This window comes from Amblyomma americanum, chromosome 1 (genome assembly GCF_052857255.1).
Source record: "Amblyomma americanum isolate KBUSLIRL-KWMA chromosome 1, ASM5285725v1, whole genome shotgun sequence".
Classification (NCBI taxonomy): domain Eukaryota; kingdom Metazoa; phylum Arthropoda; class Arachnida; order Ixodida; family Ixodidae; genus Amblyomma; species Amblyomma americanum.
In genome coordinates this window covers 194,936,619-194,961,580 of record NC_135497.1, presented here as the reverse complement: position 1 = coordinate 194,961,580, position 24,962 = coordinate 194,936,619, and the positions used below count along the sequence as shown (strand labels likewise).

Genomic DNA, 24,962 nt, shown 5'->3' with positions numbered 1-24,962 from the left:
GTAACTTATATCTCTCGCCTCCTGTCAAATTTTCTAGACTATGTTAATTTCAAAAAAATTTTATAACCCTGTTTTGCATGATGACATACTTATTTCTCCTTTGTATATCTCTTCTCACATTGATCACGCATAAAAAGTTCGCATCACTCATATCGCACAAAAACTACCCTTCAGTCATTTATTACGTGCACTTCACAAGACTGGAACCGCCTTCCCGGATTGGTCATCTCCATTGTTGATCATTCACATTTTTGCAGTACCTTGGCGAACATCGTACAACTAGGAAGTAACAAAGCTTGTAAATTATTTTACCTACTATTGTATACCCATGAAGCATTCGTGCATGTAATTAATGTGTTCTTGTAACCACTCTTCTCTGTAATGCCTTTGGCCCCGAGGATAATTCAAATATAAAATAAAAATAAACAATTTTTTCATTAGCACCCGTACAAGAGTTGTGCCAACAAATGAGCACAAGTTGAATGGCACATATTAACCAGATTTTTTTCTGAACTGTGTTTATGGGAAACTAAACAATGGTCCCGAAACTTCATAACAGCAACAGTGAAATAAATCAGCTCAACAGAGTTTCCCATAAAAGAAATGCATTGTAGGTATATGTCCAGATGCTACACCATGGGTTTTAACAATGTCGTAATCAAAGGCACGACATCAATTTTGATTATATTTGGGTTGTAGCAAGCACTTTAGCATTTGTTCGTGGTGGGTTTAACGTCCCAAAGCGACTCAGGCTATGAGGGACACCGTAGTGAAGGGCTCCGGAAATTTCGACCACCTGGGGTTCTTTAACGTGCACTGACATCGCACAGTACACGGGCTTTTAGAATTTCACCTTCATCGAAATTCGACCGCCGCGGTCGGAATCGAACCCGCATCTTTCGGGTCAGCAGCCGAGCGCCATAACCACTGAGCCACCGTGACGGCTCCAAGCACTTTAGCATTTTGTGCCCCTATGAAGCCGCTGCCTCAGGCAGGTATTAAATCTTAGACCTCATGCTTAGACATATAACTCGTTAATACCTGAGCAACTGCAGTTTGTTATATAAGTATACTAACAATGGAGTGCCTTGCTCTGGCTACAGAGCGATCGGGCTGTTTCTGCAGCCCAAACATGAGGGTCGGTGGTGTGGCAAAACCTTCATATGATCATGAGTTTACTTTGTCTCTATCTCGTTCAGAACTTGGCGTTCATGTTCAGTACCTCAGTTCTGCACAAGTCACCACTATGCTCACACTTGTGGAAAAAAACTATCACAGCCTGCAGAGCACTCACAGTGTCCTCAAGACGGGTGTTTCCGGCTTGGCCCAGACGCAAGGCAGCGCGTCCTCCACTGATGTCGAGGAAGAGGCGTAGGGGCTCCCCTGATGGCGGTAGTGCTCCCCGAGGGTGCAGGAAGCCCAGCAGGCGTGCCATATGCTCACCTCCTCCTTCCTGATCATCTTGGTACTCAGAGGTGAACACTAGCTGCTGGCTGGTGCTGTTCACGTATGACACCTATGGACACATTGTCATGCAAAAGAGGTGGTCCCGGTAAGGGCTGGGAGCACAAAAGATATTTCACTTCATTTTCTGTACTTCCCGTTTACAAGCCATAAAGCAGCACCATCTTTCAGATTCTTCAATATCCAAGCCAAAGCTAGCAGGCCACAAAGCACAGTTAAGGCCAATTTTTTTGCAAGAGGCCAAAGCATCAATCAATAACAAACAGAGATCACTGCGGCAACCCACATTGGGGGAATGCGAAAGCACTAATGCCTTTTCCACACTCGTTGCTGGATGACGCGAAGCATTTTTTCTGCATGACTTATCATTCTTTTTTTTTTACTTTCACATTAACACTTTTCTAGCCTGGTTTACTCTTTTTAACTTTTTTTTTTCAATTTTATAATATTTTGACATCTGAGGCTGTTTTGACGTTCTCCCACTATCGACATCCGTGGTTATTTTGACAGCTAACCGACTTTTTCACCTCTGATTAATTAGTTAATTACACCATATAGATTTTTGTTCAATTAATTGAAATTAATTAATCACTTTTTAATCTATTTCAAACTTTTACCCGGCTCAGTTGCGTATTTTCCTACAATTTCGACGTTCAAGGCTGTTTTGACGTCCCCCTACTATATCAACACCCGTGGCTATTTCAACGGCTAATTGACTTTTTGCCTCTAATTAATTACTCCACATCAACCAAATTTGGCGCACAGCAACATTATGTCATCCTCTATTTTATACAATCATTCTTTTACCCCTAACTCTTCCTCGAACAATGCAAGGGCTGCAGACATGCTTTGCGTCCACTTTCCTCTGACACGAAACCGCGAACATAGACAAGTAATTCTTTCGCATTATATTAATGAAGCTCAGAAACCTTGCACTTCTGGGTTTTGGGCTTAGTCATTAAGAGGTCAGAAAGATGTGCAATACACTCACTTTAAAAACATACTAAAGTTTTACACAGCTGGAATTTCGCTCACAATTAAGAGAAACACTCAGGAATAATCTTACAGCATGACTACTCCAAGCTAGTTTTTTTCATCTTGGAATGTCCCTCAGATAATTTGACTGCTCAGAAGTTCTGCCGTACTCCATCTGCTCACTTGATTACCAAGCCCAATACTTTCAGTGGGTCCTGGAGTCTGACAGATATATTACAGAACTTCAGTGTACCTGATCAGGCTGAGAGAGGTTGGCTGGATTTCTGTACTGCAGCAGGAAGAGGCCAGGCCGAAAGTCTAGAATACGGCACTCATATACAGATGTCACAATGTGGCCATGTGGACCCCAAAAGCCTGCTTGCTCGGGTGAGATCTGGCCATTTTGGGGAGGGCGACATACTCCAGGAGGTTCTAGAGACAGATAGTAAAGAGAAAAAAATGCACTTAGACTCCCGGCACCACAAATGCAGTCTTGCAGCGAGGAATGTAAGTTCCAATCAGGAGGCTGTTACCTCACAATGCAATTTGCACCTGTAATGATTTGGGATAAAAAAATAAAAACACAGCTAGTTAAACAAAGGTTTTGAATATATCAACCTATTTTTAATCACATGAGGTGATTTTTACAAGTTCCACAATGAATAATCAGCCAACCATTTAGTTGCCAGTTTTGGCCTTTCCAGCAAGAGCTGCTTTCATCACAAAGGAGAGCTTCTGCACAATGTTCATTTCAGATGCATACAACCATCATGGTTCTCAATTAGTGGAATGTGCCTGACTGCATGTCATGTGCAAGACCACTTGCAATTCACCACTGCTTTTGCCAAGATGAAAGAATGCATGCATACTCAAATTGTTTCATAAAGGTCTATTGGGGTTTTTTGTTCCTTTTTTGTTACATATTTTTTTTTTTTACAAAACGAAACATGCTGTGGCCTTTTCCCGCCATAAGACTTCTATGCTCCACGTGGTGAGGCACACCCATAGTGTCCCTTGTAAACTGCAGAGTGGGCAGCTATGTTTTTTTTTTATTTTAGCTAGCTGGTTGCAGACATCAGAGAGCCTAATTCATAAGATGGTCCCTGACCTTTTTGGTTTTTTAAAGGACTGAGCTTAGCAGAGTTGCGCATAAAAAAAAAGTCTAGTCCCAAGAGAGCTAACTCATCACACACATAGCACCTGCAGCCCATAAGCTTTTCCTGAGATTTTTTTGCAACAGATAAAGTTTATGTACGAACACCCTAATTCCATTGAGAAAGTAAGCAGAATACGACAGCAGCCACTATGGCTGCTGCACTTGAGAACTTTCCCTGAGAAATACTACTGGATATAAACACAGGAGTGGCAATCGGGCCAGAAAGAAATTATAGCCAATGATACTGTTGACTACAAGATGGCAATGGCAGGTTTTATGGCCTGCTTATAAAACTGAACTTGTACCATTCATAGGATGGCAGGTAGCTGCCTCGACACACCACCCACAGGCCTGTGGGAAGGATGTCTTGGCAGACAGGCCCCGAAGGTCATTGCTTCCCACAGGCATGTTAGCATGACCACCCCAGATCATGCAGCTCTGGCAGTCACCCAAGGCTGCACATAAGCCAGGACAGCTACCGGGGCGGAAGTTGCCAGAGCGACAATCCTGCACAGAAATGTGGGAGGGAGCTTTAATGAATCAAGCATACCAATGAATACAAGGTACAACAACACACAGCAGGATATACACCACTGTAAAACGCACATAGAATGGCAAGGTGCTCAGTTTTTCTAAATGTACCTGCAAATCTGATTTTTGATTCTGCACTTTGCTTACAAACCTATATATTGTGCACATGCCTTCCTTGGTATTAATCATTGATGGCATTTTTTTTTTGTGTGTGTGTGTGTGTGGGGGGGGGGGGTCACAATGGTCTTATCTGCATTTAGCAAGGGTATCAGATTTGCCTGTCTTGATGACACACACATCAAACAAGAGTTCTTTTCGCAGTCAATTACTGTGGCCTATAAAAATATTCCATCTCACATCTGTAGTCCAACAATGGATTGAGATACTCTTGATGGGATGCCACTGGCAAGCACTATCAAGGCTGGGTTCGCCACCAGAACTGAAACAGTGCAATTCCCAATGACAGATTTGATGCCACCATACCTACTATCTAGCAGCTAAATTTGTTCAACTTGGATTTGATAAGGAATGGCTGGGAGTGGCCTTGAGTTATGTGAGCAGTGAAATGGCTGTGTGTGAAATGGCCCAAACCAGGCAATGGAGGACATACCACATTCAAAAGAGGACAAAGACCAAAACTGCTTCTGCATTATGAATAAGTCAGAAGGAAGTTCATTTTTGCCCCATCTCAATTACATTAAGCCAACTGTTCAGTTCCAAGCTCAAATGGGACAACACTGCCTTTCTTGAGCATCCCCGTGAGAAGAAAAGAGAGGCACTTGAACTTCTTGGTGCATTACAAGTCAGTATAGTAGAACCGCGCTATAGTAAACTCTGATATAGTAAAGTAAAACTGCGGTCCCATTTCACCTCCCATTGACGAGTGTACATTTTTTTTTTTTTTCGGTTATGGTAAAGATTTTTTTCAAAGAAACGGCTACAGTAAAGTGCGTCTGGCTGCGGCGACGTACTTCTCGCGGAATGACAACGCGTTTAACGCGGCTCGCGCGGGGCCGATATGCGGAGACAAATGGATACCAAAGACGATAAAACGATGCTCGTTGAGAGCTTCACCACCAAGCTCAGAAGCTCTGGGGAGAAGCCACCTTCTTGAACTCTTTGGGGCCATGAGGCAAAGCGCGCACAGGGGAAAAAAAAAGAGGGCAAAGCTGGCTGTGAACGCAGAACGAAGGCTGCGCAGGTCGCTGAGAAAGGAAAGACAGTAAAAATGCAGTGAAGAGTAAGGAAGGGAAGAAAAGGGCACAAAGATTCGCAGCACGGCAGCGCGAAGCACATGGAAGCGACGACAAGAAACGGAGGCACGGCCACACTGCTTGAATGGTACCGCCGCGCCTCGTCAGAGTCGAGCGGGTTTCTTAACTATTGCCTCTTAAACGACGCCGAGGCTGTAGTAAATGACGCCGTGTTCACGCAAAACTCAAGTTTTGACATACAATCACACTCGCTTTCTATTCGTAGCCGCATTGTATTAGTGCAGATGTGGTACTTCCACAAGACATAAACAAAATCGAAGACGTGATAACATGAGATGTGATAACTGAAAATAAATAATTACCACATAAACGAATGATTAAAGCAGGATGTAAGGTATTTCTGAGTGTTTCTTTTATAAACCAACACATGTGTTTAGTAAGTATAGCCAATTAATTACCAGAGAGCCCCAAAAAGCCCCAACTGCAGACCTCAACTGGAATGGCAATACTATCAGCTTCATTTCCGCATCCCATGCCTGCATGATCACTCCACCTTATTTACGTGTTCGCCCTCCTCTGAATGCATCGACGACACCAACCCATCTGCCCCAAAGATGTGCATCACTATTCCTTGGGGACACAGCAAATAAACAATTTGGTTAAAGTTTTACATTTTTCAATTTATTTCTTTTCGTGATCTTCAAGTCTTCATCTGCCTTGCGACCAAATATTATAGAAATATATGCAGTAGAAATTTGAATCACGCTTTTGATGGTATCAGCGCATCGCTGATTCCGCGGCTTCCTGGCAATGTAGCAGCACCACCTTGGTGTCACCGTGAAGAGGAGAGATCAGAAGTTGCGATGGCAGCAACGCTGCACTTCTATGAGCAAAAGCAAGTGAAGCGATAAAATAAAAACGTAAAAGTAGCGCTGTGATCAGCTGCTTGAATCACATGGCAGCTAGAGAGTGCCTTCACTGGCCGAGGCATGTACACATTGGTGCGCACTTAACATGTGCCCATCAAGTTACGTGGGATGTGCCTGCACCATCCACTACGGTCCCTAGAAATGTACATTAGCTTTGACAGTATGTTTGACATCTTCAGCATGCACGATTGGTGGCAGTCTTTTCCAAGTGTGCGTGATTGGCATAGACGACAAGACTGTATCACAAAGGGCCTCTTTTTCTTCGTTGCTTCTGTGAAGCTTATTAATTCCAGTGCAATAGTAAACGAGGCAGCCGTTCTCACCACGCTATCATGCTGATCTTTAGTAAGGGGCACAACCGAGGAGGGTTCTGAGCATGTGAGACTATTTCTGTCACAAATGTGGCAAAATAAGCTTTAAGGTTGATTTTCTCAGCTTTCACTGTTTCTGCAGTTGCTACCACTCATTCCTTTGATATTTTATAACGAATCACTGCAGAAAGATTCTGTTTTTTGAGCTTGAGTCATGAGACACTGAAGAGTGTAATAAAGCTCTAAAATTTGTGAGAAATGTTTTCATGTAAATATGCAAGCTAAAGTGCAGCATTTATTCTTATGGGTGCTAAGCATCTAAAAAACAATGGCAGTAGGCCTTGAACATGGGACGGAAGGCTCTTTGTGCCTGCCATCCCGTGTTCAGGGCCTGACTGCTTCTATGGGTCAAGGTGTCTCCCCTGCCGTTCCGGGTAACCGGACTTGGGCAGCCGTCTCCTACCTGGTGCGACTAGACTTGAGTAGCGATATAGAAGTTTGAAGTTTGAAGTTTATTTCACATCAATTTGTCAGAGGTGACGGGACAAAAGGCAATTCATTTTTTGCCTGACATGGCCCCGTCACCCGTTACATTGCTCAGGGGGGATATAGCCACCGCTGCGGGGACCCTGTGCCTGGCATCCTGACTGCCGTCACAAGGTCAGGCCTGCGGCGGTGCTTGACCCCGCCGCATCTCCATCAAAGGAGCGCCGCGACTACTACCGGGACTATACATCGGTCGTCTGCCGCGCTGCCCGCATGCCACAAATGCACCATGCTGCCCTTGCTGGGCTGAACGCCACCGATCAGTGAACTATTCTCATGTTAACTCATTTCTAGTGTTTTTCATTATCCTTTTTCATGGTGTTAGTGTACATGTATCATTTTCATTAGAACTGTTTTTCTTATGTTCGAGATCATATTCGGTCTGGTACAGTTTGCTTGATCCTCTGGGGACCCACCTCGGAGGACGTTACGAACCTGCCTTCGGGTACTTTTCCCTTACAACTGACCAGAATAAGGCTTTGTAAACATGTTGGCACCAAAAACTTGTGGACATATTCCGTAATTATTTAATAAACCAAGGATTACTTAGCAATGGTATCAACTGTCAGTACTCAGCAATTGTAGCAGCTACCTTACATTGAAATGCTGTTCTGAAATCTGCAAAAAAAAGAGTTGCATTAATGAACCAAATTTGCTTAAATTTCATGCATAAATAACAAAAATGGTTTTAATTGCCATAGATTCCCTTAAAGGGATTAGCGAGCAACCCTCGGAAGTGCTTGCAAAGGTGCACATTCAGGTATCCTCCAAATGATTTTCTATGCCTAAACATTCACTGAAATGTCCAGAACACCAATCCACAAAAGAAATGACAGTACTTGTTTTATCAAATGTGTGCAGACTGCTTGCTGCCTGGCCACTCATATCAGTGAGACGAAAAACTTCCTAGAAAGAACTTTACAACAAAAAAATGATGTCCAGAAATGCAAAGCTGAATGCAAACCACTGCAGAAAGCACAACCACCAAGGAGATTTTGACAATACGCATGGTAACAGACACTGGACACAACCCACTGCTCAGGCTTTTCATGGAACCATCAAACGTTAACACCGCATCTGAACTGCCAACAGATCCTAATAGCACTGCCGACCACATACAGTCGAGCCCACCTATAAACAGCTGCAGGTATAATGAACGCTCGCTTATTATGGATTAGTGCAGTGCTACTGTCAAAATATGCATTATCACAATGGCAATTCGTCTCAGATGCAGTGAACAACTTTGCCCACATTACTCTGTTACAGTGAACTAGGAGGCGCCGTAAACTCGCACCCAAAGTTGAAAAACTTGCACACCCAGCAAGCGCAGAGATAAAGGAGTGTCTCTCAGCCCCACGACACCACTCCGGAAAGAATATGTCAACCCAAAAAAGCAATAAAAAGGCACCATTGAAACCTAAGTAACTGCCAGCCAAGCATGCGCCAACGGCCTACAAGGCCAATCATGCCTGCATGTGCACCGGCTGGGCAAAGCAGCCCATGTGGAACCAGAAGCGTGGTGGGCTGAGACGGTAGCAGCACTGAAAGTGAAGCCACTGCACATGATCCTGGATCAACAAACAGCAGTGATTTGAAAAGCGTGAATGCCTTGCTAGCCACGCTGGTGACATGGCATGTGTCACCTGCCCAGTTGGCTCCGTCTTTCGTGTTGCTATCACGTGCAGAGGGCGCTAAATAGCGGACAGTGCAGCTGATACATTCTGTGCGCAGGAGCGCCGCACTACTTCCATCGCTGCATGCACTTAGGGACAAAAGATGATGCTTTCAAATGTGATCAAACGCATGTAGGTTTGCGGCAATGCGCGGCTTATGTATAGCTGGACGGGTGCTGCCTCAGATGGCTACATCTATGTGGATGGCATCGCGGAGCCATGCTCTGATGAAGCCGTTCTCGTCGCTATATCTTCTGTGTCACTGTTGGCAAATGTGAGATAAAGCGTGATTCGTGGTGCGAACACTTGCCGCACCACCACTAGTCACCCGTGTAGTGAGACAAAGCCTGCTGCGTGCCATCCGAGCTGGCACAGCTTAGCGCTTAGCAGTTTGACATATTCTGGCAGCACGACGGCGCTGCCAGAATGCAGTTCACCAACAACCCATTCTTGTTTCTTGTGCAGCTTTTCTTGGCTCTGCTGGTTCATGCCGACGATGAAAGCATGCAACTGACTGCAAGAAGCAGAATGACACATGGATCCGACACTACCGACCTACACCCACCGGACCAGCTACATGCGCTCTGCGTGCGTCCACATGGGGTCGCCAATGGTAAGAACAATCAACGACCACAAGCACAGACAACCACGAGCACCTCAGGCAAGTGGCGGCACCACCAGCCTGGGATATATATTGCCACCCCACGTGGGTGGCAGCCACTGGGCACGGCGGTGCTGCCAGAATGCGGTTCATCGACAACCCATTCTTTTTTCTTGTGCAGGTTAGAAAACGCTAAGGCGTCTGTATTCACTTCAGCGACCTATTCTTGTTTCTGCTGCCGTGTCCACGGCTGTTGTTTGAAGTGACTGTGTGCTTGCACAAATTGCTATTGTTGGGAGGTGATATCGAAGCCAATCCTAGACCAGACACAACTCAGTCACTTAAGCGGCTTCAAGATATCGCCTCGGACATAAAAGAAATCAAAGAAAAACGTCTGGCGGGCATTGACAACAAACCCGACACTCTGGAAAGACTAGAAAAATAGGTCACTTCCTGCCAGGAGCAGGTCGCTCAGATGAGCGAAGTCATAGAAAAGTTAGAAGAAAGAATAGATGACTTGGACAACCGAAGCAGAAGATCTAAATTAATTGTATATGGCCTATCTGAGGAAGAGGAAGAGACCAGGGAAACACCTGAACAAAGAGTAAACAAAGATGCTGTTCAGAACAAAATGAAGCTCGACACAGTGGCCCTCGAGCGTATCCACAGTTTGGGGCAGCCGCTGAAAGCAAAAATTCGACCTGTAATTTTCAAGATTTTCGACAACAGATACAAAGTATTAATATTGAAATGAGGGTTTAAGCTTAAAAAGTCAGGTCTGTCCATTGGCGAATATTTCTCGTGGAAAATTAGAGATGTTAGAAAAAAGCTGTGGGACAGCGGGAAGGAAAGCCAAACCATAACAAAAGCGACAAAGTATCCCTTTCCTTTCAAAAATTGTAAATTGAAGGTCAAGTGCTTGTCTAGGTCAGTGAAAAGATAGAAAAAGTGGTGCTGGGGGGAAAAAAAACGACAAAGCAACTACCCCAGAAAGCCAAAATGACAATGTAACAAGCCCGCGAATAACACGACAAAGAGTGCAATCAAAAGAATAAAACTGTTGAACATAAATGCCAGAAGCGTGCTGAACAAAACTGACCCACTCAAAGTCGTTCTCCTTGAGCAAGATCCAGATATTGTGGCCGTCACAAAAACGTGGCTTTCGATGAACATTGCTAGTCATGAAATCTTCTCTCCGAATTACTCAGTGATTCACAAAGATCAGCTCTCTTGGGGTGGCGGCATTGCATTTTGATAAAGAACCACTTTGCCTTTGTCCTCCTGCCAGACATACCAGGTGCTGCGGCGGCAGTGTTTTGAAGAATTTTATGCGATGGTGTCAACACTGTCGTGGGATGTGTTGACTGGGGCCCCTCTTCCGGACATAAGTGCTTGAGTGCTGTCCACGATTACATGCAAGAGCATGTGCAGAACTCCAGAAAAATCATCACGAGCGATTTTAACCTTCCGGACATTGACTGGTCAACCATGCACTATACCATTCCGATCTCAGATGCACTCATTGATTTAATGTTGAATTTCAACCTACACCAAACAGTCTCCTGTCCAACTCGCATACTAGGCTCAGCAAAAAGCATTCTTGTCCTAATACTTGTAAGCAAGAATTTCCCGCTTCACCAGGCTAATCTCGAATAATTGACGGTATTTCTGATCACAGTATACCAGTCTGCGTGCTACCACTCAATATTACAATAACAACCTGCTCTTCCCAATCAACTATAAGTTTGTCATTTTAAAAGAGCTGATGACACTAGTATATTAACCCATCTTGCACATGAGTTCCAGACTTTTTCTGAAGCAGCGTCTCAAACAGACACGGACGTAAACTCCCTGTGGCTTCAGTTCAAGGAAATTATTTTCTACTGTATATGCAGATATGTCCCTCCAAAAACAACCGACCTAAAACAAAGAGCCCATGGATCACAAGAGAAGTAATGCATGCAAAACGCAAAGTGAAAAGGCTAAGACGTTCCGTTAGGACTAAAGGTACCAACCTCGACAGAAGAGAGAATGTAAACTTCAAGGATAAAATGAAGAAATCTAAGGAATATTACTTTAGTGTTAGACTACCCGATTTTCTTACTAACAGCCCGCACAGGTTCTGGAACCATTCCTGCAGGATAAACACATCAGGGCAAAAACAGACTCCCGAGGAAAAAAGTGCAAAGGCGAATTACTTTAACGACTTTTTTTCAGTCTGTATTCATCATGGATAAAAGCGTTATTCCACGGATGGCAACAACCCGAATATCAAATATCAGTAAGAAAAACATAATTGATGGTAGAATTGACCATATTCTCCAGAATATCAATGCAAAGAATGCCAGCGGACCTAATAGCATACCAAACGCGTTTTTAAAAAGATATACACAGAATAGTACAGCAGGCACCTCGGCTTAATATTCCACAAATCACTTACATTGCCAAAACTATCGGATGACTGGAAGTTGGCGAAAATAATTCCAATGTATCAAACTTCAGGCCCATTTCACTGACTAGTACAGCATGTAAAACATATAACCGATTTTCTAGAGCTTGAAAGGTTACAAGTGGTTCTGTTTGGTGGGAAAAATTTGTGTGCAGGGCATGCAACTTTCTCTTTGGGAGAACACCTTCGCTGCACAGAGCTTGAAAAGTTATGACCAGACCAGCATGGATTCCGCCGAGGACTGTCAACCATCACTCAATTAACTGAAGTCGTTCATAACTTGGCCCGCATCGATATCTGCAGTCAAACTGACATCATACTACTAGATTTTTCGAAAGCATTTGATTGCGTGTGCCATAACAAACTAATTGCAAAACTGCAATGCATGACCAGACAGGGGGAAGTTCTGGGCTGGATTAAAGACTTTCTTTCTAACCACTCTCAATTTGTAATCTTTGAAAATATGCCTTCTAGAATAACTGCGGTCACTTTGGGAGTTCCGCAAGGCTCCGTCCTTGGCCCACCACTATTTCTAATCTATACTAATGATATCGCCGCTCAAATTAACTGTAACAACAAGCTATTTGCAGACGACTGCATTACCTACAGAAAAGTAGAAAACCAGGAAGACCACATTGCACTTTCCCGATCGCCTGATGCAGTGCTGGATTGGTGCGAGAGATGGCACGTGACAATTCTTTCGAAAAAATCTGTGTGCATGTCCATAACAAGATAAAAAAGAACCCTCAAGTTTCCCATACAGCATTTACGGTATTCCACTTATAAAAATTACAGGTTCACACATTAAGTCTGCTCACAAGCGGATATACGAAAGCCTTTCCCTGCCCTCTCTTTCTCCACCCATTTTACTTTTTTTATTTTCATTAATTTGTTGTTTTTATTTTTGTTTTTATTCACATTTCCTCCTTTTATTTTTATTTTTAATTTGTTTTACTTGTTTTTATTTTTTATTTTAATTTTTGCTTAATTACATATATGCTGTTTATCAACTGTTGATTAACAGTTCATGCGGACAACTTCTGTCTACAACTCCCATGCCACTCATGAGCCAAGAAAGGCTTACACCTCAAAAGTCTCCCAGCATAAATATCTTGGTGTCGCACTAACCACTGACTTCAGATGGGACGCACGCATCGCTAATGCAACATTGGCCGCATTACTCAGTTTTTCATGAAAAGATGTATATACTAAGCTCATAGCATATAAAACATCCATAGCACCTATTTTAGAGTACGTCCACACTGTTTGGTTTCCGCAACCACTAACACAGCAAAACTAGAAAAAATACAAAGAAAGGCAATCTGGTTCATCCATAACAAATACAAGCGTACTTGCTCCCCATCTAGCCTTGCAGCCATCTCAGGTCTTGTGACGCTTTCAATTAGAGCAAAGAACATGCGATTGAAATTTTTATACCAACTGTTGCATAACAATTATAACATCAATGTGTCAAAATGTCTCATTCTCAACCGACACAACACAAACATGCACTCAAATTAACTAAATATTCCTGTCATACAGATGCATTTAATCATTCGTTTTTTTTCCTGTTGCCATCTGAGAATGTAACAAACTAGATGCCTCCTTTACCCATGTGCCGACTTTAACAACATTGGTTGCAAGGATCGAGGCCATTATTGCCGCAGAGTAAAGCCCTCAATGATGCACAAGAGGTTTTGATTACTCATAATGGATATTGGGCTTCCATTTCACTTCCCTCCCTTGTTGGGCTGAACAGTGCATGAGCCCTTGTGTAGCCTTAGATGTTTCCCTAGGTTCCAGTGTCCACAATTTTTTAGTGTTGATATTGCTATCATCATATGCATACCTTGTCTTGCTTTGTGCACCTTGGCACCTTTTTGTTACATGCATGTTGTTCACTGTAAACCATGTTTAATTATTTCTTATTGATAGTCTCTTCAAGAACCGCTTGTACACTGTTTGTCCTCAGTTATACATTTCAAATACTTAGTTTTGGCAGATTAATTTATGGTTTATGGGGGTTTAACGTCCCAAAGCGACTCAGGCTACGAGGGACGCCGTAGTGAAGGTCTCCGAAATTTCGACTACCTGGGGTTCTTTAACGTACGCTGACATCTCATAGTACACGGGCCTCTAGAATTTATTTAGGCAAGTCTTCTTACCACCATGTGAACTGTCCTTGTGTTGTGTGGTGTAGCCCTGGCTTCAATGTAAATGTTGTGTACGCCCACCTGCTAGGGCCCCGTAAAGGGGCCCACAATTGAAAATAAATAAATAAATATCCATTTTATAGCAAATGGCGTTCGATATAAAAAGTAAGAACTGCATGCGTTTGTTAACAATATTTAGGAACAGTTCGATATAGCCAATAATTCATAATATCCCTGTTCACTTTAACAAGGTTTGACAGTATCATTACTTCCTTAAGATAGAAATAACCTTTTTTTGTTTTTGCTTTTACTTAAAATAAGATTAAATTACCTTTCTGAAAGGAGTCTAGGGGTTTAATCTGCATCCACAAACACATTACAAAATTATGTTTTTCAACACATGCGCACATGAGGATCTATATTTTCAGGCAAGGAAGGGCTTACTCGAGGAGGTAAAAACTTTGCCTGCGCCTGGCAAAGCTTCTGAACTCTACATTTTTAACTGTTCAGCACGTTCAGGTTTTCATGTTCAGCATGTTAAGCATCTATGAGCTTCTTTATAAAGATTACCTTGACTTTTCTTCGGTCCAAGCAGACACCAGACCCCCCACACCAGGCACAAGCAGGGTTCGCCTGGCAAGCGGTCTCAAATCTATGGCTGCAATGAAATAAGAAAAAATCTTTATGCATGATATAAATTAAGAAAGAAAGAGCAAGTGTGACAGCCAGAAGCTCCAAATATAAAGCCCATGGTTCTTCTCCTACTTGACACCCATAATGTGAGACCTCAGCCTCAGCACTGACAACCCTCTTCCCCATCCTAACCCTTTTGACATAAAAAAAATAATAATAATAATTTCTTCTTGTTTAGCCATGCTCAGTTAGTGAGGCAAGCTTTTAAATCTTTTGGTATTTTTTCTTCTCTTAGCTTAATTACTATACAACTGTTTATTTCCCCAATGTGTTCTTGGCATTATTTCCTCACAGAAAATGGTAATTCTTGCAGTCATGGCAGAAGAAATGCCAATCCTGGAGGCAATTTTTATTTAGCACAGTAAAAACATGGCTGCTGCAAGCATATCCAAAATGTGAAATTAGCTACAAAGCTCAAATGATTTTGGAAGGTCACATATCAGCAGCTCTTACAAGCACCCCCTCCCCCCCCTTCTATGTCTAGGTTGCAATTTCAAGCCTGACGTGCTGTAACCCAGATGAGGCAGTGCTGTAAACAGGCTCCATGGCATGTTCACAGGCCAAGTAATCAGTGGCATTGCCAGGGGCGGAGAGGGCAAGGGGCTTTAGCTCATCCCCCTCATTCCTCCCCAAATAAAATTGACAATACAGCACCCTTTAATGGCTCCTTGAAACGATTGTGATTAGATTCACTGGTCGGCTATACAGCTGTACATGTTGAAGCAAAAACAGAAGAAACAAAATAGCAAACAATTGGCATGGCTCATAATTCAGAAAATGTGGTGGGCAAGATCAAGCAGGAAAAAATTGGCGGTGGTTTAGCTCTGGTTAAACCTAGAGTGACGCGATAGCTACAGCTGGCCGAGTGGAACCTGCTCAGTTGAATTGCAAAGTCAGTCTTTTGCCGCTCCGTTTCACTGGGCATTCATTCTTCATTTTCATCCCACTTGGCACGGCGCACGCGCACAGCAGTGGAAGCTCAGTTTCGCTGGAGCGCCGCGCCGCCAGCAGCAGCAACTGCTCCACACCACATGCCTAGAGCCACGTGACCAACCAGGTGACGAACCACGTGATCAGCCATGGCGCCGTGCCGCCGGCAGCTCCTCCACACCACGTGACCAACCGTGTAACAGCATGGCGGCGCAGCCACGAGGTGGCAGAGCAGCCACAGGGTGGCAGAACAGCCACAGGGTGGCGGCACCGCCACGCTGAAGGCTCAAAATGCCACCCTAATGTAGCTATCGCTACAAAACAAGTGACAAGACCGGCAAGATCTGGACAACACACATATTTGTAGGCACCTGTGTTGCTAGCGCTATGTTGGCCACTACTTGCCTGTCCTGTCCTTTTATCTTATGAATGCTGGGTGAAATAATAGAAATATACCAACTTGCCAGGTGTGTCGTTTTCCTTCTTTGTGGTTATTTTCATAAGCATGCCACGTAAATGGTGTCACATGAATGCAAATTACAATACAGGAAAACTGACCCTGCTACAGCTCCTACAAAAATGCTTTTTCCTTCCTTCTATGTAGTGAAGAGTGCCTGCTTTTCCCATTTTATGTCCTCACCACTGACTGTGAAATGCAAAGTCTGAAATGGACAGTGGTGCATAGCAGCGAGCCGAGGACAAATTTTGTTGGGAACTAACAAGGAATAACAAATAATATGCAAACTGATGTGTTGGTTGGTTGGAATTTTTTGTTTCAGTGCAATATTACAGGAGTGGTTTTGGATGCACCTCTTGGATGGGGCAGTCCCATTTGTATAATGCATTTTTTTTTTACTTTTTTTGACAAACAAAATTGAGAGGCCAATAATGCTTTCCCATAAAAAATTTCTCTAAGTGAGAGGGGCAACTGCCCCCTTGCTCGAATTCATTCTGAGCTGCACCCCCAGAATAAATTTTCTGGCTGCACACTGCAAGTCATATGAAGTTTAGGTTTTTAGCATAATATAAGGTGCAAAGAGTCTTAACAATGAAAAAAAGAAGAAAACAATCAGCAAAAACATTCACCGGATGCAGGCTCCAGAAGCTGAATCTGAGTAAGCATGTGTAATGGTTGTTGGCAAGAGAAAAGCCCACAGGTCAGAAGACATGACACCTCGGTAGCCTCCCAGTACGAGGAGAGTGTGGCCACGACGAAGAGCCATCACATGAGAGTACACACCGGGACATCGTTCGCCATGGACATGACCTGAGATATGAAAAAAATGAAAACAAATTTAAGAAATCGATACTTGCAAGCACTTGTGGACAAAGCAATAAGTATGTGCGTAGTAATAAACCTACCAATAAACCACCTCAGGCACAACAACAAAAGTAACTCAATTTGAGGATTTCATTCTCACATTCCAGTCGCACTCAGTAAGACTGCTTGCTATGAGAAAAATGACAATAGCAAGCTTTACAGAATGGCCAGAGCATAAATTTGACAAGAAAAAGACACAGATTTGTATTTCAGGTGGCCGAACAATCTTCAATTTTTCACGGGCTTTGATGGTAAATACAATGGCCTAAAAGCAGTAAAAGCACCAATGGGAGGCGAGGTAATGGCTACTATCTTGAAGATGCGCCGAACCCTTCCCTCAGATGCTAACAAAGAGGGCATTTTCTTATAATGCAGCCTGTATTAGGCCACTTCACTGCTAAACGACTGTGTCAGTCAGTCAGCCAGTTTTTATTTGCAGGAAATGACAACTTCCTGCGGGTGGCAGAGACAAAAGGCATCTTTTACTGATGAGGTCTCTGCCCCTGCGCTGCTGAATTTTGTTCATTTTCTTTACTTCACCTTTACAAGAAGCAAGGCAACAGAGGCATCGTGTCTACCCAAAATTCTGCATCCTCTCCCCCCCTTTTTTTCCGCCAAACTGTTATGAATACCATAGCACCATCCCTGCCATAAAGTGCCAAAGCCTAGCTTACTAAAATCATCTTCTTTTACTTGAAGATGCCTAAAAAAATTCCTTGGAAGTCACAAAAAACATCTGTGAACTGGCACAGAATATTACAAGCAATGTCATTTCAAAATTTTTTTTTAACAGCCAATCACAAACAGACAAATTAAAGCTACACTACCTCCCTTCACCGTTTTCCTCAATTTTTTTTTTCTTACCCTAACCTCAACTCATACGTCTGGGAGCAATGGCCCTTATATAGTCAGATACAACTTAAATCTGCAGTAAAGCTCTGCCCGAATTCAGGGCCACCGCACAGAATTCCTCTACGACAAAAAAGTAGTCCGCTGTTAAAACTTTTTTTGTTACCTAAACAAGAAACTAATCACAAGAAAAATATGAGCTCTAGAATTTTGATGCCTGGCCTGCCTAATATTGTCATGTAGCAGTTGGTGCTGGTAGCTCGCGTCTACACGGCAGAGAAACGCCAACGCCGAGAAGCTCTGAGAAGATGCAACAGCACACTGAGACAGCTGGAGCAGAACACCAGTTTCTTCTTCAGAAGCGAACAACGTGGCGCAGGAGCGTGCCGAGCAGCCACCGAGCAGCTATTGCTGTAGACGTGGCATTACCCTCCTTCTCGGAAAAAGCATCGGCCCGATGCTTTAAAAAGAAAATAGGAAGAAAAAACAAAACTGAGTAATGCGCAGCACTTAGCCACTAAATGTCTCGTGAAAAACAGGGCTTCATCTGCGCGACATGAACAATCTCTGGTCTCTGCTGATGGCGAGTAGTCCGGGAAACCACATCCGGAAGAACTTCATAGGTTATGTCACTCAGCTGACGGAGAACTCTGTAGGGACTGAAATACTGCTTCAGCAGCTTTTTGGAAAGACCGTGGCATTGAATAGGGGTCCATACCCGCACTTTGTCATCCGGGGCGAACGTCATCAGTCTGTGGCGGTGGTTGTAATGTTAGGCGTCACAGCCTTGTTGGTTCAGAATGCGTACTCGTGCAAGTTCTCGAGCTTCTTCTGTATGAAGCGTAAATTCCTCAGCGCCAACATCGGGGTCGCAGCCATCATGGAGCAGCATTGCTTCCAACATTGTCGACACTTCGCGGCTGTACAACCGACAGAAGGGCATCCTCCGCTTGGTTTCTTGTTGAGCCGTGTTATATGCTAAAGTAATACATGGCAGGATATCATCCCAAGATCGATGCTCAACGTCAACGTACATGGACAGCATGTCAACGAGAGTTTTGTTAAGGTGCTCGGTCAGGTCAGGTCATTTGTCTGAGGATGGTAGGCAGTTGTTTTCCTATGAGTAGTGCCACTCAGCCGCATGAGGGATTCCAAGAGTTTGGCAGTGAAAGTGGTGCCTCTCTCCGTGATAATAAGTGCCGGGGCGCCATGCCTCAGGACGATGTGTTCCACGAAAAATTTCGCAGCCTTGGCTGCTGTGCCACGCTGGAGGGCCTTGGTTTCAGCGTAGCGCATAAGGTAATCAGTGGTGATGATCATGCAACTATTTCCTGAAGATGAAGTTGGGAAGGGCGGGGAAGGTCCAAGCCAACTTGCTCAAACGGGACTCTGGGCACTTGTACGGGATGTAAAAGTTTAGCTGGCTTGACAGGGGGTCTTTGTCATTGTTGACAATTACAGCACTTGCACACATAGTGTCGCACTGTCGCCGCAAGCTTAGGTCAGTAATAGCTCTTTTGGATCAAAGCCAGAGTGCGGGCGTAGCCGGAATCACCGACAGTGGGCTCGTCATGACACGCCTGCAAGATTTCTTCACGGAGAGGCGCTGGGACGACGAGGAGGTAGTTGCTTCCGGTTGGAGAAAAGTTGCCTTTGTACAGCACGTTGTTGTGCATACAATAGCATGACTGCGTTCTTCCAAAGGGCTTGGGAACCTCCATGGCACGTGCTTCCAGGAAGTCGTTAAGAGGTTTCAGCACGGGGTCCTCACAATGCTGAGTGGAAATAGTCACTGCCTCTACGGCTGCGATGAGAGGAAAGTCCGGTTCGTCGTCATTGCACGCAACCTCGACTGGAGATCTGGACAAGCAGTCGGCATCGTTATGCCTGATTTGTACATGATGGTCATGTTGAACTCCTGAAGACGTAAGCTCCAACGCACAAGGCGGCCAGAGGGATCCCGTAAGTTCGTCAACCAGCAGAGAGAGTGGTGGTCGCTTACGACTTGAAAATGCCGGCAGTACAGGTAAGGTTGAAACTTCATTACTGCCCATACCATGGCGAGACGTTCTTTTTCGGTTGTGGAATAATTAGATTCAGCACGAGGCAGAGTGCAGCTGGTGTATGCTATCACACGCTCGACACCGTCCAGCCATTGGACGAGTACAGCACCGAGGCCCACGTTGCTGGCATCAGTGTGGACCAGAGTCTCGGCACTAGAATCAAAGTGAGCAAGGACAGGCATGGTTTGCAAGCAGCGCTGTAATTCATCAAATGCCTGCTGCTGCTGCTGCTGTTCTGTGTACGCGAACGAGACGTCCTCTCTTGTAAGATGTGTCAATGGTGCAGCTAGTTGGGAAAAGTTAGCAATGAACCACCGGTAATTAGCGCAAAGGCCCAAAAAACGCCGGACCGTTTTCTTTCCCGAAGGATTCGGAAAGTTCATGACAGCAGCTGTTTTAGCAGATCCGGCTGGACTCCACAATGGCTGATGACATGGCCCAGGAAAAGGAGCTCCTCATAACCAAAGTGGCATTTCTCGGGCTTTAACGTCAGGCCGGCAGATCTTATAGCCTGTAACACGGTCAAGAAAATGCATTGGAGGTGTTCATCGAATGTTGGCGAAAATACAACGTCCTCCAGGCATACCAACCATGTTTGCCATTTCAGGCCAGACAAAACAGTGTCCATCATTCTCTGAAATGTTAAACACATAGTCAAACATTAAAAAGTTTACTTCGCTTCCTGTTGTGACTGGCCAGTGGAGTAACACACAATGCCGCAGACCGTGGCCCAGAGTTGCCAACTGCTGTTTTTTTAAGTTCTATCCTACTATAGCAAGGCTACCTCATAGAGTGCATCCACTGGCAGCTGCAAGTGAAGCGGCAAAAATGGAAGCACTGTTAAGAAGCAGGTGCACAAACAAGTTTAAGGAAATCTGAATGGTTGGTGCCTATTTTAACACATACTGAGGTGCATTTCTGGGCGACTATACAACATTACACAGGTTATGTGTTGATAACTATAGAATGTTTGACTAATGGCACACAAAGACATATATGCACCCACATCATCTCCTGAAAGCCCAACAATGTTTATGGCTGCAGGATGGCATTACCTCGCTAAGCACCCAAAGGTTATCACCAGAACAAATAAAAGACAGCTTTACTTTGTATTCCATCTGTCAGTATAAGACACCGTATACAACAGGATAAGTTGGCTGTGTTGTTCACGGTAACATGCTCAACCCACTGAATAAGTTCACTCTCCATGCTCAAGAGCAGGTCGAGGCTCCTGCCACTTTCATGGGGTACTCAAATGAAAGGTATCCAAGAAGAAAGGCACGATAACATAACGTGCACAGCAGGTTAACTATAAGCATTTCTTTTAAACTACTGGACATTGATGATAACACAACTGCCACAAGTCGGCGCAAAATTACTGTCATAAAACGCCCTCTGAAAATGCCTTGTTTTGAAAATACTATAGCAAAAATTGTGCATAGAACAAAAAGTGAGATTTAAAAAAAATGTATGTATATGTGTTTAAAGAACTGCAAAAATGTATGCTTTAAGAGTCAGTGAAGCAGCAGATGATTACTATAGATTTTCAACCTGCAAACGTACCTTGACTAATAACTTATGCACAGGTAAACATGAATGTGGATCATCATAATTTTGTCTGATAGATGTTAAAGTGTACATAATGCAAGTAGGCTGCCTCAATGCGCTCGCTCTCCCGCCGCTCCTTGGAGAGCGGTGCCATTTTTTGAAGGGGTCATTGCCACTTCCGTGGAGATGCATATTTGTGCCCACTTTGCACTTCACCAGTGCCAGCTGCGTATGCGAGGTCCGGCATCCGCATAGTTAAACGCCATCAGGGAGAAGGGATGCAGCCACTTGTTCAATTCTTTGGCCGTAGGACTGGCAAGATTCTACAGTGTCATGTGCCACTGCGCACGAATCACTCTAGAAATGGCTGGAGAACTATCACTAGCCCACGTGAGTTAAAAGAAGGCTCATCTAGACTGTGAAGGCGAACTGTGACGAGAGGCTGCTGCCAAACACTTGGAGTAAATTCAGTGTAAGCACTGTAAGTCTTTAATAGCGTTCTTCACGCTGTTTTTTTCGAAGTTTTGTCTGCCTGCCACTGCAGACTAATACCCATCGTTTGTGCAAGAAGTTATGTTATAGTGTTTCTCCAGGCCTTCATTTGCTGTCAATTGTGCTATTGCATAACTGTGCTACTGCGTATATGCAAGCATATCAGCTGAGGTTGTGTGTTGTGTTACCGATGCTTACTGGAGAATCATTTTTTATAACACGCTGGAGTGAACACGTGTTTTTCTTGTGCAAAAGAGACTGGTGCAAGAGACGCTGATCTGAACTGAGTGAGACATGAAAATAAAGTGCGCACTGGCTGCAGCACCCGGGCTTAAATTTAAGCAATAACACACTGCTGTTCATAATCAGTTTGTTTAGTCCTGAAAGTGTCTATATTAATCATTAAAATGAACATGAAAGGAAGCCTGTCAGTGCATTATTTTGTGAGGAAGTTTTATCAAAAACCATTATTCTTTTATGTGGGCAAAAACTGTGACGGATTAAGCAAGTTGTTACTTTCTCTTTAACTTTTGTTGATATGAGCTTCGGTATAGTGGATGTAGTATACTGCTTATGCCTTGATTCCATTTTGCATTTCTAGTCTTAGTGTACTGAATTTTCACTATGTGCTGTTACTGCAAATTTCTCAGTCATGTCAGCAAGGGCTATATAGGGGTGGCAGTTGTGTTCATTTGTCTTACAGTCGGTTATTTCCTCCTTGTACAAATTTCTTAGTAATTTCGACTCACCGAGCTGACAAAATGGAGCCAAGGTGAGCGGCGCCTCAGAGTCTCTGGGGTACAGTGCAAGCTGATGGATATGCAATGTGATGTGAGAAGGGCTGATCTCTTTCCTTTTGCTTTCCACATTGAATGCCTACAGTTATTTTATTTTTTTACATGTAGGCTCATCTCGACAGCTGTTATTAGAACAACTGTATGGATGGAAGGCTGCTGCAGAAGGCAAAGAGTCATTCCAACCATATAACCAGGCTGCGCACACATGCCAGCATCAACGTGAAGGAAAAAGAGTTGATGGACATGGAAGCAATTAAAGTATGTGCTATGGTCAGCTGGCAGTGGCGTGAAGATTCTGAAACTACTGTAAATAGTATGTCGCCATAGTATGTTTATGTTGCTTTTTTCTCAGTTGTTGCCACAATCTTCTAATAAACAAAATAAATTATATGCATCGCTGTGACAGAGCTCGTTATTAAAACTCCTGACTTTGTGTATACTAATATTCAGAATGTTCCCCATTTGCATTTTGCACCACTTGAAAATTAATAGGTCTCCCGCTGCTCTAACACGCACACACTGCTAAAGTGTTAGAGATCAGAGAATGCATATGGTGTGGTTAGGAATTTTTGTTCTCAGCGCCCGGCTACTGCAGTCTCCTCATTATCCAGAAGCGCTCAAAGTGAAGCATACACAGCACTGACCAGCCCGGGCCCCAGAGAAGTGAGGGGATGACTGGTTTGCCCGAGCCACCAGACGTCGCCTTTCAGGGAACGGTGCAGTTACACGCACAGCCACAGGTGACAGAGTCGCAGGGTTTGTTTCACACCTGCCAAGGCTGCTTACTTGATACCCGATTTACAAAGAGGGGCAAGATTTACTGCACAGGGCCTCGTCTTAATGAACACCACTTGTGGTGCAACCTCGCAAACGGATGTCATGTTTGGAAGATCGGAAGATCTCTTGAATGAGTGCACACCACCAAACGAAATAGGGCCTGGCGTTCGCTCTTGACAGGGGCCAATAAAAGTAAAAATTATTGGTGGTGGTGCGGTTAACTAGGGTTCTGTAATGTCTCCAACGCCTGAAAACACTGAACGTCAACACTTCTTAGCAAATGGGCTCGCATAGTGAAACGCCATCAGGCAGAACGGCCTGTGTAGTTATTAAACTGCCCTAACTGCGGGAGACACCAAGTTCACATGTCTTCAGGAAACCAACACACAAGTGGAACTGATCTGACGTGTTCGCATTCGCTTTCCTTTTTTTTTTTTTTAGAGGAGAGAATTTGCGTAACACGGTGGAAGTTGTTAGACATAGCACGTAACCCAGTGGGCCAATCATTTGGTGGTCCCTTTCCAGAATGTTGTATTTTTTAAACGAATTTGATGTTCCATTCGCACTAGGTACTTTAGTGAGAGGTTATGAACCCTGCTGAAATTGAACAACGTGCCATGCGGTTTGTAAACTAATTGTGGTGAGTTCACCATGATTGGGTGATACAGAATGTGGGCCGGGCTTCTATGTCTGTAAAGCTGGGCCCGGAGCCTGGAAGAGCATTCTGAGCTAGGTTTAGATGCTCTGCATTTTCGGCTATGCCGAGGAGGGAAAATTTTGCATGTAGCCAGTTTCATGCTAATGCACTCGCTGCTTAACATGGTGTAAATATATCAATTCCCGTACATAAAGCTTCATTTTACCTCCCCTCAAGTTCTGTTGTTCCAAGACATAGCCTTTACACGGTCCCTGACGGGGGCACCTCTGGTGCAGAAGACCCAATGAACCTTCACTTAAAGCATGCTCTATTGATGATTTTCCCTCGTTTTCTCTCGAAGTTCTTTACTTTCGACACTCAGGGTCACACTTTCAGTAAAGATTTTCTGTGCTGGTAAAGAAAACACGAAAAACGTGTCATGCTACAGTGAAAGTGGTCACCTTAAATGAAAAAGTAGCGCGAATTATGCTGGTACATTGGATGACGCAGATACGGCATGAAATACCATTGCACAGCACAGTATTTGTGCCTGTGTAAAATAACAGTTTGTCATAAGATGTGCACCCACAAGAGTCTTGATACTGGGATTATTCAAGAGTTTAAAAAGTGCATTCATTTTACTTCCGTAAGATAATATTTCATTAATTAGCACCTGCATACTCTGCTTTTTTTTTTTTCCTCTGCTTATTTGCTGCTCTGCAAGAGCAAAACCATTATATACACGAGGCAGCGCATTCAGTTCTAAAGCGCGCTGGCAAAGCGCGTTGAGAGGAGTGGGCACAAATATGGCAGACACCGCAGCAGACGGCATGGTTGTCTCCACCCTTCCACC

General features: G+C 44.0%; 1 protein-coding gene across 2 annotated transcripts in view; it reads right to left on the bottom strand.

Moving 5' to 3' along the window:
• Positions 1–24,962, bottom strand: part of Megf8 (multiple EGF like domains 8) — a 200,215-nt gene that overhangs the window by 165,829 nt on the left and 9,424 nt on the right. For both annotated transcript variants that reach the window (XM_077648185.1, XM_077648186.1), the window contains exons 5-9: positions 16,712–16,892; positions 14,573–14,660; positions 3,901–4,102; positions 2,693–2,871; positions 1,295–1,516 (exon numbers count right to left, since the gene is read on the bottom strand). In XM_077648185.1, the coding sequence (XP_077504311.1) occupies positions 1,295–1,516; positions 2,693–2,871; positions 3,901–4,102; positions 14,573–14,660; positions 16,712–16,892 (872 nt within the window). The remainder of the gene's footprint in view (positions 1–1,294; positions 1,517–2,692; positions 2,872–3,900; positions 4,103–14,572; positions 14,661–16,711; positions 16,893–24,962) is intronic.